Below are 12,952 nucleotides of genomic sequence, written 5' to 3'. Positions count from 1 at the left end.
GGACAATAAATGTTGACCAGGTAGCTTCATTCTACATATCAACATTTCATATTTACCTTGCTGTGCTCTTTATTATTTGACATTTATCTAATTCCTCTTCTACGGGAGGTGGATTCCTGTAGTTAGTCTGCAGATTGCAGATAACCATTGTTTGTCTTACTATACCATTCATGCAATAACAATCTTCATTGTGAATGTTGATATTTTGCTCTGTTGCCATGGGGAACAGAGTGGAGTGGAGGAAATTGGGTTAATTCGTGAGAGTAAGGGAAGAGGGGGAGGGAAAGGAGGGATGAGAGAGGGGGGGTGCATGGGGAGCACTTATAGCACAGACAGTGCAGTTCTTACTGGCAGAGGTGGAGTGGAAGGGAATGTGTCTGGACACGGAGGGCATGATAGTGGCTGGGAGCGATGACAGGAGGCTGGCTTAAACACTAGGGAGTCTGGGGCTGGCCAAGGCTTCTTCCTGGCTGGGCTGGCTACCCCCTCTCAGCCCTGCATGCTCTGGAATCTAGAACAGTGGTGAAAACAACATACAGCAGAGGTCTATCACCTTGTTCAGAGGGACTGTCACTTCTCTTGCATCTTATCATATATTAGATTTGTGGTTTGTGTTCACCTTGGCCAAAGGATGCAAAACATGCTACAACATTATAGACCATCTCTGAAAGGATGACTGTTTGTATATGTGTGCATTTGTGTGTTTTTTTTCTTCTCTGACCTCTGTGCTGTGTACTATATCCTCGGTAGACACATCCAGAACATTGGGGAGATCAAGACAGACGTGGGCAAGGCCAGGGCCTGGGTGAGGCTCTCCATGGAGAAGAAGCTGCTGTCCAGGCACCTCAAAAAGCTGCTGTCTGACCATGAACTTACAAAGTGAGCAAAACAACAAGGACCTAGTATACAACTGGCATATCAAGCTAAACACAACATGTGTACTGTTTGTAAGAGCCTCTGCTTCAGTAATTGGGATAATACCCCATTCCCTTTAAGTCAGTCTCATAAATCCTCACTAGTTTTTATTGGAATGTCCCACTCAGTCTCACACACATGAATCAACCTGATGTCTGAAAACTATGCATGTATAATACATGAGCTCTTTTGACAGATCCAAACGTCATAGTACAATCACCTATTAAACATTTACAATGTTTTTTTAAATAATTGATGAGATGGTGGTGAAGTGGGTCACGTTCATGATTTATTATGGAGGTATTGCATTGTGACCATTCCATTACCGTTCTCCAGTTGTTTATCAAGGAAAACACATTCATCAGCTTCTGATTCAGCCTTTTAGGCTTCAGACTGTTATTGTTCAATCTATAATCATTACATCATATGAAATGCTAAACTGATTTGTTTTGGTGAATTTTTTTGTTTCTTTTGCAGGAAACTATACAAGCGTTATGCTTTTCTGCGCTGTGACGATGAGAAAGAGCAGTTCCTGTACCACCTCCTCTCCTTCAACGCTGTGGACTACTTCTGTTTCACCAATGTCTTCACAACCATCAGTGAGTGCCAGCAAATTAGAGTAATAAGACTTATTTCCTGGCTAAACCAATTTCCTGAATTTGAGATGCTTACTGAGAAATATATTGAAGACAGAGGTAGCTCTTGTGACCATTTTATTTAACTAGGCAAGTCAGTTAAGAACAAATTCGTATTCATAATGACAACCTAGGAACAGTGGGTTAACTGCCTTATTCAGGGGCAGAACAACAGATTTTTACCTTGTCAGCTCAGGGATTTGATCTAGCAACCTTTTGATTTCTGGCCCAATGCTCGAACCACTAGGCTACCTGCTACCATATTGTACTTGACTGAGTGATTTCAGGTTTCCCTCTCTTCTCTGTCCCACAGTGATCCCATACCATGTGCTGGTGATTCCCAGTAAGAAACTAGGAGGCTCCATGTTCACAGCCAACCCCTGGGTGTGTGTGTCTGGGGAGCTGGCTGAGACTGGGGTTCTCCAGATCCCCAAGCACACTCAGGAGATCACCTTTGAGGTTGGTGCTCCCCTCAAGATTGAATATTTCTGGTATTTTGATAATAATATCAATATATATTCACCTTAACATGACTTTTGCCCTTTGCCTTCTCCACCGCTATCGCAGTGCCAGAACCTGGGCAAGCTGACCACAGTGCAGATGGGCCATGATAACTCAGGTCTTTACGCCAAGTGGCTTGTGGAGTATGTTATGGTCCGGAATGAGATCACAGGTCATGCTTACAAGTGAGTGAAATATTTGGTAGCAGCTGCCTTATGCTAGAGATTTCAGTAGCATTTATTCACAAGAAAGACCCTGTTGAAGCTTTGGCTAACTGTTATATTGTTGTGTGTGTGCGTAGGTTCCCGTGTGGCCGGTGGCTGGGGAAGGGGGTGGACGATGGCAGTCTGGAGAGGGTCCTGGTGGGAGAGCTAGTGACACCAAACTCAGAGAACGAGGACAGAATGTGTCGTACGCCCCCCATGCAGCAGTCCCCTGGGATGATGAGGAGGTTCGTCACCATCTCACCAAACAGCAAACCAAGTGAGTGACCATTCAAATACACTGCAAAAATCGTCATCAATAATAACCAATAATCTTCACCAAGGGACTACACACACAGCACCAAATGTTGATCTCCCGTTTGTCTGCAGTTTTTTCACCGTGGTGTGTTTTAGGGACCACCCTCTCTCTGGTCTCTGGTGGATGTTTGACTGAAAAAAAATCAGCGCGATTCTACATGTAGAATCGTTTTGCCCTCGGTTTGCAAATTATGGCCGGCACACTGTTAAGAGGTGCTAAGTACTCTCGGCTGGCAAACGCTACCGGTGTGTCCATGCCTTTATATAACTTTTGAGGGTCTTGTGTCTGCTGGCATGGACTGATTTTTTCTTACTCTTTCCCATCATCCAGAGTTGAACACTGGTCAGATCCAAGAGGGAGTGGGAGAGGCCATCAATGGGATAGTGAAGCACTTCCACAAGCCAGAGAAGGAGGTGAGAGACACAACCCCCCACCACATTGTCTATTATTCATCACAGTGAAGGAGACAGTGGGTCCTCAACCTGTACACTGTCTGTACACTGCAGGCAACACTGATCATAGTTTCACTCACATGTGTTCCAAATGAACACTTTCATATGGACACAACTGATGTGTTGGACCAGGGTACTTTGAAAAGAGACAACATTAGTCACTCTTTTTCTTTCCCTGTCTGTTTTTCTATAGAGGGGCAGTCTGACCCTTCTGTTGTGTGGGGAGTATGGTCTAGTCTGGGCTTTAGATCAGGTGTTCCAGCATGGCTTCAAATCCCCACGCCTCTTTAAGAATGTCTTCATCTGGGACTTCTTAGGTAAAGCCTCCAAAACACTACCATTACACCTAAATATACAGTATACAGTATCGTCCGTGCCATGCTAATGGATGAGGTTTCTCTTATCAATGTCTTTTGTCTGTGATTTCTCCTTATAGAAAAGTCACAAGTGTACTTTGAGAGTGCTGAGCAGAGGGAGGTGACTCCAGATGAGAACTGGCAAACCAGAGTATGCCACTTCTGCCAATTCATGCGGGCCATCAACAACACATCTAGGAACATAGGCAAGGATGGGAAGTTCCAGATGCTGGTGTGTCTGGGTGCCAGGTAATATCTCCTCTGTAGCCTCACAAACACTCTCAGAACAACAGCTATCATCAGGAACATTTGAATGGGAATTCATTGTACAGCACTAAATGTCCTGGTCAAAAGGGCAAATTAGATTGTTTGAGATGTTTTACAAGACATCTTCAATTCAACTGAAAGAGAGGTGTTTCATTATCTCTCTAATAGCAGCTAGGGTTGCGAAGTGTCGGAAACTTTCCGGGAATTTGGGGGATTTTGTTTAAATTCATTAAAAAACTAAACGTTAGCTTATAACAGTGAACTTCCCCGCCTCCTGTTTCAGTTATTCTCCCTCACACTGTGTGTCTGCCTATCCTTTTGGGAGGTTGTGTACATCTATTTTTTATAGTTAAGCACAGCCCTTAGCTGTGGCCAATATACCACAGCTAAGGGCTGTTTTTATGCACATCGCAAAGCAGAGTGCCCAGATATTTTATTTAACATTTATTTAACTAAGTCAGTTAAGAACAAACTCTTATTGGCCTCTTATGGCCTACCCCAGACGACACTGAGCTAATTGCACACTGCCCTATAGGACTCCCAATCACAGCCAGAGTTGATACAGCCTGGATTTGAACCAGGGACTATAGTGACACCTCTTGCACTGAGATGCAGTGCCTTAGACGGCTTTGCCACTCAGGATACACCTCTTAGCCATGGTATATTGGCGATATACCACAAACTCCCAAGGTGCCTTATTGCTATTATAAACTGGTTACCGACGTAATTAGAGCAGTAAAAAGAAATGTTCCGTCATACCCGTTGTATACGGTCTGATATACCACTGCTGTCAGCCAATCAGCATTCAGAGCTTGAACCACCCAGTTTATAATCCCACTTTAAGCTTCCACACACTAGTTCAAAACATACAGTATATATATCCTACTAATTATGACACCTCAGACTTCCTCTTTCTCTCTCAACCCTTTGTGGCAGAACAGGGCTTGGTAGCTCAAATGCATCTGCCACTTTAATGAAATATCTTCTCTTTGTTCTTTGTCAAAAATCTTTTTAAGTGGCACATAGCGAGACCAGACATGCCTAAAGGCAACATAAATAATGCCTCAGTCATAACCAAGCTTGAGCCCTTCCTATCCTGTCTTTTAGCAGGTATGAGGATTTACTAAAAAAAGGTCCCTGAAGTCAATCTGGTAAACTTCCTGTTTCTCTCTGCTCTTCCTAGGGACCATTTGTTACACCACTGGATCGCTCTCCTCGCAGACTGTCCAATCACAGTGCAAATGTACGAAGACACAGCACTGATAAAGGACCGCTCATTGGTAAATTCTCTGATCAGAGTGCTACAGACTTTGCAGGAGTTCAACATTACCCTAGAAGCTTCACTTGTCAAAGGGATCGGTATCTAGGCCCTCCTTCGTTCGCACCAATTGGACCTGACTAAGGAAGACTGTTAGGGACCACTAAAGAACAATTGAACCTTTTTATGTAGAAAGAGACTTGAACAATTAAGGGATGATTTCTGGCTTATATTAAAGCTACTGTTACATTTGCCATATATTAAGTGTAATGAGCCTTTCAAAATGTGTTGTTATTTTTATCCTTAATAATGTTGCTGTTAGACGTTAAGAATATGTTTTCTATTACGATCCATGACTTTCACTTTGTTGAAGAAGATAACCCACCTGTTGTATACTACTTTATTGAAAGCTAAATATTTTCATTGTTATTGTGAACTGCTGACAATGGCTATATTCTAAAAAGGAAATCAAGGAACAAAAACTGTTAATATATTTTCGGAGAAGAACAGTATTATTTTGATATGTATGTCAAGTTGCTTGCTCTGTTCTAATTCTAACTGTCATAATGCAGAGCTTGAAGCAAATGATGTAGAAGTATGCTTTATAAGTATGAATATGACATGGTATAGATGTTTGTGTAGGGTGGGAAACTGATTCACCTACATCAATATGACAGTGTGTAAGTTTGGATCAATCCCCCTGGAAGTACCGTAGGATGCAACTATTTTATATGGATAACTTGGCCTAAGAAGAGGCTCCTGAATAAGATAATGTAGCGTATGCTAATGATGCACAATATGTATTCAGTTGGAGAAGTATCACTATACGGCCATGTCAGTGCTTCACACTTGACACACAACTCTTCAACAGTACAGTACTCATCATAACCATGGCTTGGTAGAAAGTGAGTAATTTATAAAATGACAGCCTTTGTGTAAATACCTCTAACCAGTGCATCCTTCTTTCCAACAACTTCTCATTAATCTTCACCTGTTCTGCCCATTCCTGGCAGGTTTACAACATCATGTCTGTTCAGTAGTGAAAATTGTATGAGCTAATTGCCAGTTAAATTAATAATGTGTGGTACATATGGTTGCTATAAAAGGCCAGATTCAAAATAGAACAAACGATTCTCATCTGAACTGTTGGCGTTTCTGCTATGCAATATAATCCACATCACACAAAAAAATCAACCCAAGATCTAGATGAGAATCATTGGACCTCCTCCATTTTTCTTACTGTGCAGCATAGGATGATGAATAACAATAGCAGTTTGATAGAAGTAGGTGTGAAGGATGTCTTTCCTGTGCCGATGTCTTTCCTGTGCCAATGTCTGGATTGAGTTGGTTGTACTATTCCATGTACAATCGACATGAGCATCTTGGGAGATATATTTTTGTTTTTCAATACTGTTGTACATTTGACATAGCCGTATAATGTAGTGTTTACTAAGTGAGGAAATGTGTACAGTGTAAAAAATTAAATAAAGAATAAAATTACAGAAATGCAGTAATGGATATGGATATGTTTATTGTATTTTTATTGAAGGATTATAACTGACTGGAATGGTGTCACTATAAATTGTTGTATGGTTATTGATGGTTATTGAACTTTACCAAGCAGAGAAATCAAACACTGATAACAACAACAAATGCTAGTTTTAAAATGTAAACAAACTCATTCGCGCCATTTCAAATACTTGTTTTTCTTGTCCATTCATACGTTGCTGATACGATGCTTGCTGGGACATGGAGTCTAGTGAGGTGTTGAATACACAGGATTAGACGGAAATCATTTCCATATTCACTACTACAACCAGAATCCCATATTGTTAAATACCATGTATAGTGCTCTCCAATTGGGTGAACTACTTCTGTTCAAACGGACACGTTACACTCCTAATATGGTGTTTCGCTTTATTATCATCTTTTTTTATGCTAATGTCATTCGAATACCCAGCTGTATGCAGTAGTAGTAGTAGTAAGGCATGCGCAGTGTGTAAAAAGACAACGAAGATTTAAAGTTTTTGTTCGGTAAGTCTACTGTTATTTACCCTTTACGTTTAGAAATTAACGTGAATGCTAATGTTTTACTGCGCTTACATTTAATTTTAGTCTGTCGCGTGCTAACTATATCTGCACGGGGGTCATTGTAACAATGGGAGAGCATGGATATGGAGCGTGGCGTGGTAGCTAGCTAACGTTAGCAGGCTAGCTAACAACAATAGTCAGATTGCTATTTGGCGCTCTCAGCGGGCGAATGTTTGAATTTAAAGGGAAGGAAACGATATAAATTATTGTGCGTGTTAAATCTTACAACAATTTCATTTGAAATTATAAGACAAGCCAGTGTTGCTCAATTCACTTTTTTTGTGCCGCATTTTTTTTAATGACTGTTCGTCCGCTTTTTGTTTCTTCGCTGGAAGGAGTTTTCCTTCCCCGCTTTTTGTTTCGGATTCCCCAAGTAACTGAGAATCACTTTCCCGACAACATATCCGTTCCAAACACAGAAACGATCCAAATTGCAGCACGAAAAGCACAGTTCATTTATTACCAATGACCTACTGTTGTAATTTGTCGATAATTTGTAGTAGCCAAGTTAGCTAACGATGGCGTCATTACTAGCGGTTGCCAGATGCTGCCATTCTATTTTAGTGGATCGCTTGCAAGTGGCAATGTACCGTTGGTGTATTGTAATCTACTAAATGGAATAGCTAGCTTGCAAAAGTTGGCTAGATTTAGTTGTGTGAGTCTGTGCTCAAAAAACATTCAACCAATTTCATCATTTGGTTCCTGTCCCGCGAGCTTTGTTTAAAAATAGTCTCCTCCAGTCAGGAAACAAAAAAGCGAGATGGGAGTCGTTGCCTATAACGTTAATTGTGTGTGCATAATAACGGGGACGTTGGCTAAGTGATTGTCATTAATCGGTATAATAGCTTGCAGGATTGATAAAAGGCGTATCTAAATGCAGAAAGGAAATGTTTTTTTTTTGTGTACTTCGTATAGCAAATTTTGTGTAGTTAAAATAGGGTAATCGTCAATAAATATGAGAACTTCGTACAAGCTATCATGGGTAGCTAAAATTGTAGAATACGGCTTCTAAATGGAACTAACTCAATGTTTTGACCACATGTAGTGACCCGCCCCTTTCCACCAGGGGAAAGCATTACAGCAGTGACGTTAGTGCTATTACTATTCTGCATTCAATGGATGGCATCCTTTGGTAATCTATTTGTTATTTCTCTGTAGGGTTCCCATTGATCATCATGTTTGGTTTTCACAAGTCTAAGATATATCGCAGCCATGAAGGATGTTGCATTTGCAAGACCAAGTCCTCCAGTTCACGCTTTACTGACAGCAGCAGATATGAAGAAACCTTCAGGCTATGTTTTGGGTATGCTTTAAGTCTTAATGACATGATAACATTGCATTCATCAAATTCTTATTTTTTTTTATGGAGTATTAAACACTACACACTTTTATTTATGTGTTGTATATTCTAATTCATGTTAATGCAGAGTTTGCACCTGTTTTTGTCCCAGTGATTGTATGCCATACAAGGTTAAACAAGTGATGGTCAATAGATTGAATTGGGAAGATATTAGTAACTGGTCTAGGACTGATTTAGATCATTGTTCTTCAGACAGCAAAACAATGTTAACTTTGCAGTGCTTCAGAATATGATTTCATATATAAGTTAAGGTTCTGTCTGTTATTTAAAGATGTTTACTGATTTGCTTGGTGTTTTTGTTTTCATTTCTTGATTATTTATCAAGGTTGTCAGAGGATCGTGTGGGAGACATCTGCAATGCCTGTGTGCTGTTAGTAAAAAGATGGAAAAAACTGCCAAAAGGCTCTAAGAAGAACTGGAACCATGTATGCACCAACTTGTTATTTTAGTTCAATGAGGATTCACTGATTTTTCATGTAATTGATGCTGTGTGGAAGTTGAGTGATTGACATGTATTACTGGTATATGACATTAGGTTGTGGATGCAAGAGCTGGGCCTGGCTTCAAGCTAACCAAACCCAAGAAGACGAAGAACAGTGATGGGAAGAAGAAAAGCAAACTGAAGAGGCTTCACAAATTCAAAAGACAAAGTAGGTCACTTGTTAAATCAACAAAATTATAGAATATTATCTACACCTTCAACATTTTTAAACCACTGAGTTATACTGCGTAAGTCTTTGTTTCACTTTAGTCACTAGGCCCTACTTGGAGGATCCAGGTAGACATGCAGATGTTGCCTCAAACATTTACCATGAGAGAATGCCGCCACAAATGGTCCTGTTTGTCCTTTCAGACTCGGATGCCCACAGCACGACCTCCAGCATGTCTCCATCCCAGTCCCCCAGCTATGAGTCAGATGACGGCTCAGACATTGAGTCCAAACAGAGGCGCCCCACTCCTTCTGTCTTTTCCTTCCTGGACCGTTCTTACTGGAAAAGGTATCTCAATGAAGTATATGAAATTGAAGTCTGTCTGGAAAATCTCAATTTCATTTAGTACTGTAATTTATCTGGGACAATTCTGCAGAAATGATTTGCTTTTTGGACAAATTATTGAATGGATACTTCATCCTCTTCCCTGTAGACAAAAGGTGTGCTGTGGGATTGTGTACAAAGGGCGTTTTGGTGAGGTGATGATTGACCCGCGTCTCTTCAAGCCCTGCTGCAGCTCCAAGAAGCAGGAGACGTTGATTCCCATACAGGACACGCACCTTCCCCTTCCCGCCATTCACCCCCCGCCTCTCCCGCTACCAGAGGCCCTGAAAGAGGACTGGTGATGGCTCTTGAGCACCCTCTTGGGGTGACCATGACACCCTACAAGTTGTCTCCAGTGGCAGACTATTTCCCCCCCCCCCCCCCCAACCATTCCCTATTAGTTCACTGTGCATTTAGATGGCTAAATGATTTTCCTATTTTTGCTTTGATATGTGTATTTGTAATTTTTTTTAACATATAATTCATTTTCTTGTCTTTCTTTTTTTTTTAGAAAACTAAAAAGAACCAAAAAAAATGTTTTTATAAATGCATTAGTTGTACTATTTATAGGATGAGGCAGAATTCTATTTGGCCTTGAAGGGCACACTATTCAGGTCTGATTTAATTTGGTTTGCAACATTTAAAGCGTATTTTCTGTGTTACGGTTACCAGGATTTGTATATATTATGTTATTTTTGCCAGCATCCAGACTTGTTTTTTTATTTTTACAGCTGTCTAATTGGCAATTAAGTATTCTTGTGCTGATATGCAAGACTCCACCAGCTAGATTTCTAAAACCAGCTTATTTGCATTGATGGAATTGACATTTTAAGTCTTATACTTGTTTTCCCCTGACACTCAAGCAGATTTAATTCAATTTATAGCATCTTAATATATAAAGGGTTATGGGTTAAGAGTATTTAGGGGTCTTCAGTGAATTTATACATTATGAATGGCCTTTTAAATGTATACATGCATGTGTTATCACACTTTCCCACACATGCATGGTTTGGCAAGCACTGAGTAGTATTGTATGTTGTCAGATGTGTTAACACTCCGTACCATGCGCGTATCTATTGCTTTTCCAGCAATTTCATGCAAGTGAATCACGATAGATTGAGTTCGACCAAGCATGCAGAACTCATCTTTGTCTTGGAATGAAAACCAGCAATTATTTATTTGTAGTCTTCCATGAGCTGAAAATGCACATTTTTATAATCATATGTTGAAGTGTTCTTGTATATACACTTGAGAGTGTTTTGGCTATGAGAACTATTTTAAATTACAATGCATCTTTTTAAACCACTAAATGTGTACAGATGTGGAACTATTTAGATTGAGGCATTCTTTTATGGCATCACTTGTAACTTATTCATTGGTCAATAAGTGGCTAGCCTAATCCCCAAGTTTGTCACAACACTTCAGGGGGTTGTGTTTGGTAAGGCACAATGCAGCAAAGCTTTAGCAACCAATTATGAAAATTAGCAGTGTGGTGTTGGACAACTTCCGGCAGTAACACAGTTTGTGCCTGCTGAATACCACCCATATCTTTGTCCTATGAGTTGAAGGCTAAAGCAATACTTACATTATTAATGTTCTGTGTTTGTTGGCATCTTGTTATTCTGTTATTGAACGTGTATTTTATATTTTACAGAAGCAAATCAAAGCGTAGACTATGCAGACATTTTGAATGTGAGAAATTACCAAAATGTTAAAGGAGCAACATTTGTAAGTCCATCTCCGCCTCGTAGCAAAATTGTTTTTCCTGCGTTTCATTGTTTTAAATCGATATTTCATAATTATAATGTGGCTTTGCCTCAAGCGACAACATACGTTTCTGGTTCGTTTTCTATACATTTCTGGTCAGTGGTCGAGTCAAACCAATCAGGTGTGTACCTCTTAAATAATGCACAGTTTTGCAGTAAGTGGCGTGAATTATTATTAGTTTGTTGTCAGACATGCAGACCGGTAGCCTGAGTGCCAGTCTGTCTGTTCTGTCATGCCAACTTCTTGTTACTCATTGTCATGCCAAACATTATATAGCTTAACACTGATATCAGTGGAGTTTGCAAGAGCACAAACCGATCTGGCACCTGGCTAGTAGACAGGGTATCCTGTTGTGCAAAGTTATTTATTTGCTATAACTGAACTAAATCAGTAGAATGGTTTGTGTCAATATACTGTATAACCTTGGTTTTCAAAACAGTTACTTTTGTGTAGCAGGTTAGTTGAGTGTTAAATCTTTCTCTGATTCTTAAATAGTGTCATTAAAAGGAGAGCTGATGCTTCCTTTTATCAAGATGGAAATTCTAAACTGTTTTTGTATATAGGGAAATGACTATTTTATTGGTGTTTGCATGGCACATTTGATCATTTGTGTGCCTTATAAGAACGAACATGCCTTTTACATCATGAAATTCAATCTGTAATGTCATTTAATATTTATTTATTTCAAATCCATTTGTAAAACTGATGCTGTAAATTGAACCGTTAGGACCTTCAAGTAATTTTCATTTTGTGCACTTCTTTCGATTTTGTTTTGGTTTTGTCTATATTGTTATTCTGTATCTCCACAACTGCATTAGTTCTGTCTTGTAATAAAACATAAAATATCATTTTTGAGCCTGCGTGATCTCATTTCAACCGCTAGATGGTACTCAAACCGTAACACGTTGTTTAATCATCGTAGATTGGAGAGAGGGTTGGTTAAATTAAAGCAATGAATAATGCATTTTATGAGTTGCCCTTGGCCGCCTTTTTCACTAGTTGAGTATAATAGCTCAACTACAGTATTTTAATTTCGTCCCCCATACTTTTAGGCAGTGACATATCTGACAAATGCCAACCCACCTTACGCCTAGCGCCTCACACAGGGGAGCAGTGCGCAGAATCAATGATCACAGGTAGGCCATAGAATGTCTTGCCCAAAGCTCTCATTTTCATTTGGATAATCGAATATTAAGCGAGTAAGGCGCTAAATATTCCATTATGCCCCTGATGTTGAACACTCAAAGGCGCATGAAGTAGTTCGCATGAAGGCTTCTTCAATATAAAGCCGTATTCACGTCATGCTAACCTAGGCGGAAGGTACCACAATGAATTAACACGAAGCTCCACGCAAATAATTTATTTTAATTTAAACTCGGACGTCCCGATATTCCGACATGACATGAATGCGACATAAATCCATGTTCCAATGTCGATTGCCTAGTCAATGTCCCGTTCATCTCAGGTCGGAATCTCGGAAAATATCCGACTTGCTTAAACCACGTTTACTTGCTAGTTAGAACTCGGAAATGTAAGACTTGCTAACTCGTTGTATAAGGATGATCCCGAGTTTCCCAATTGGGGAGTGTAGGAATCAACCAATAGTAAGCTCTAAACATGTAATTTACGTTCATTTGAAATAACTTACGTTAATTTTAACTCGGGAGGTTCCTAGTTCCGACTAGCACGTGAACGCGTCATACTCGTTGTAGAAAGATGATACCCTAGTTTCCCACACGAGAAGTATCGCATTATCAACCAACGGTAAACTCTGCGCAAATAATTGACATTCAT

At 40.0% G+C, this 12,952-nt stretch overlaps 2 protein-coding genes across 7 annotated transcripts in view; both read left to right on the top strand.

The window, feature by feature from the left end:
• Positions 1–6,416, top strand: part of LOC110506693 (DENN domain-containing protein 5A) — a 49,530-nt gene extending 43,114 nt beyond the window's left edge. For all 5 annotated transcript variants that reach the window (XM_021586500.3, XM_021586499.3, XM_090222592.1 and 2 more), the window contains 9 exons: positions 751–879; positions 1,393–1,514; positions 1,864–2,009; positions 2,118–2,236; positions 2,353–2,534; positions 2,904–2,986; positions 3,219–3,342; positions 3,462–3,630; positions 4,832–6,416. In XM_021586500.3, the coding sequence (XP_021442175.2) occupies positions 751–879; positions 1,393–1,514; positions 1,864–2,009; positions 2,118–2,236; positions 2,353–2,534; positions 2,904–2,986; positions 3,219–3,342; positions 3,462–3,630; positions 4,832–5,015 (1,258 nt within the window). In that variant the 3' untranslated portion in view covers positions 5,016–6,416. The remainder of the gene's footprint in view (positions 1–750; positions 880–1,392; positions 1,515–1,863; positions 2,010–2,117; positions 2,237–2,352; positions 2,535–2,903; positions 2,987–3,218; positions 3,343–3,461; positions 3,631–4,831) is intronic.
• Positions 6,417–6,767: 351 nt separating this feature from the next.
• On the top strand, positions 6,768–12,006 carry LOC110506692 (SIN3-HDAC complex-associated factor). 2 transcript variants are annotated; one of them, XM_036964404.2, is made up of 6 exons: positions 6,768–6,940; positions 8,156–8,300; positions 8,683–8,782; positions 8,893–9,007; positions 9,211–9,355; positions 9,501–12,006. In XM_036964404.2, the coding sequence occupies exons 2-6, from the start codon at positions 8,173–8,175 to the stop codon at positions 9,691–9,693; spliced, it is 681 nt and encodes a 226-aa protein (XP_036820299.1). In that variant the 5' UTR covers positions 6,768–6,940; positions 8,156–8,172; the 3' UTR covers positions 9,694–12,006. The 2 variants fall into 2 exon arrangements, with proteins under 2 accessions (XP_036820299.1, XP_036820300.1); XM_036964405.2 differs by lacking the exon at positions 6,768–6,940 and adding an exon at positions 7,056–7,205.
• The last annotated feature ends 946 nt before the right edge of the window (positions 12,007–12,952 follow it).

The sequence above is a fragment of the Oncorhynchus mykiss genome, chromosome 26 (assembly GCF_057628025.1).
Source record: "Oncorhynchus mykiss isolate SJ-2025 chromosome 26, ASM5762802v1, whole genome shotgun sequence".
NCBI classification, from domain to species: Eukaryota; Metazoa; Chordata; class Actinopteri; order Salmoniformes; family Salmonidae; genus Oncorhynchus; species Oncorhynchus mykiss.
Note: the sequence above shows the minus strand (reverse complement) of the source record. Positions and strands in the feature narration are given on the sequence as shown.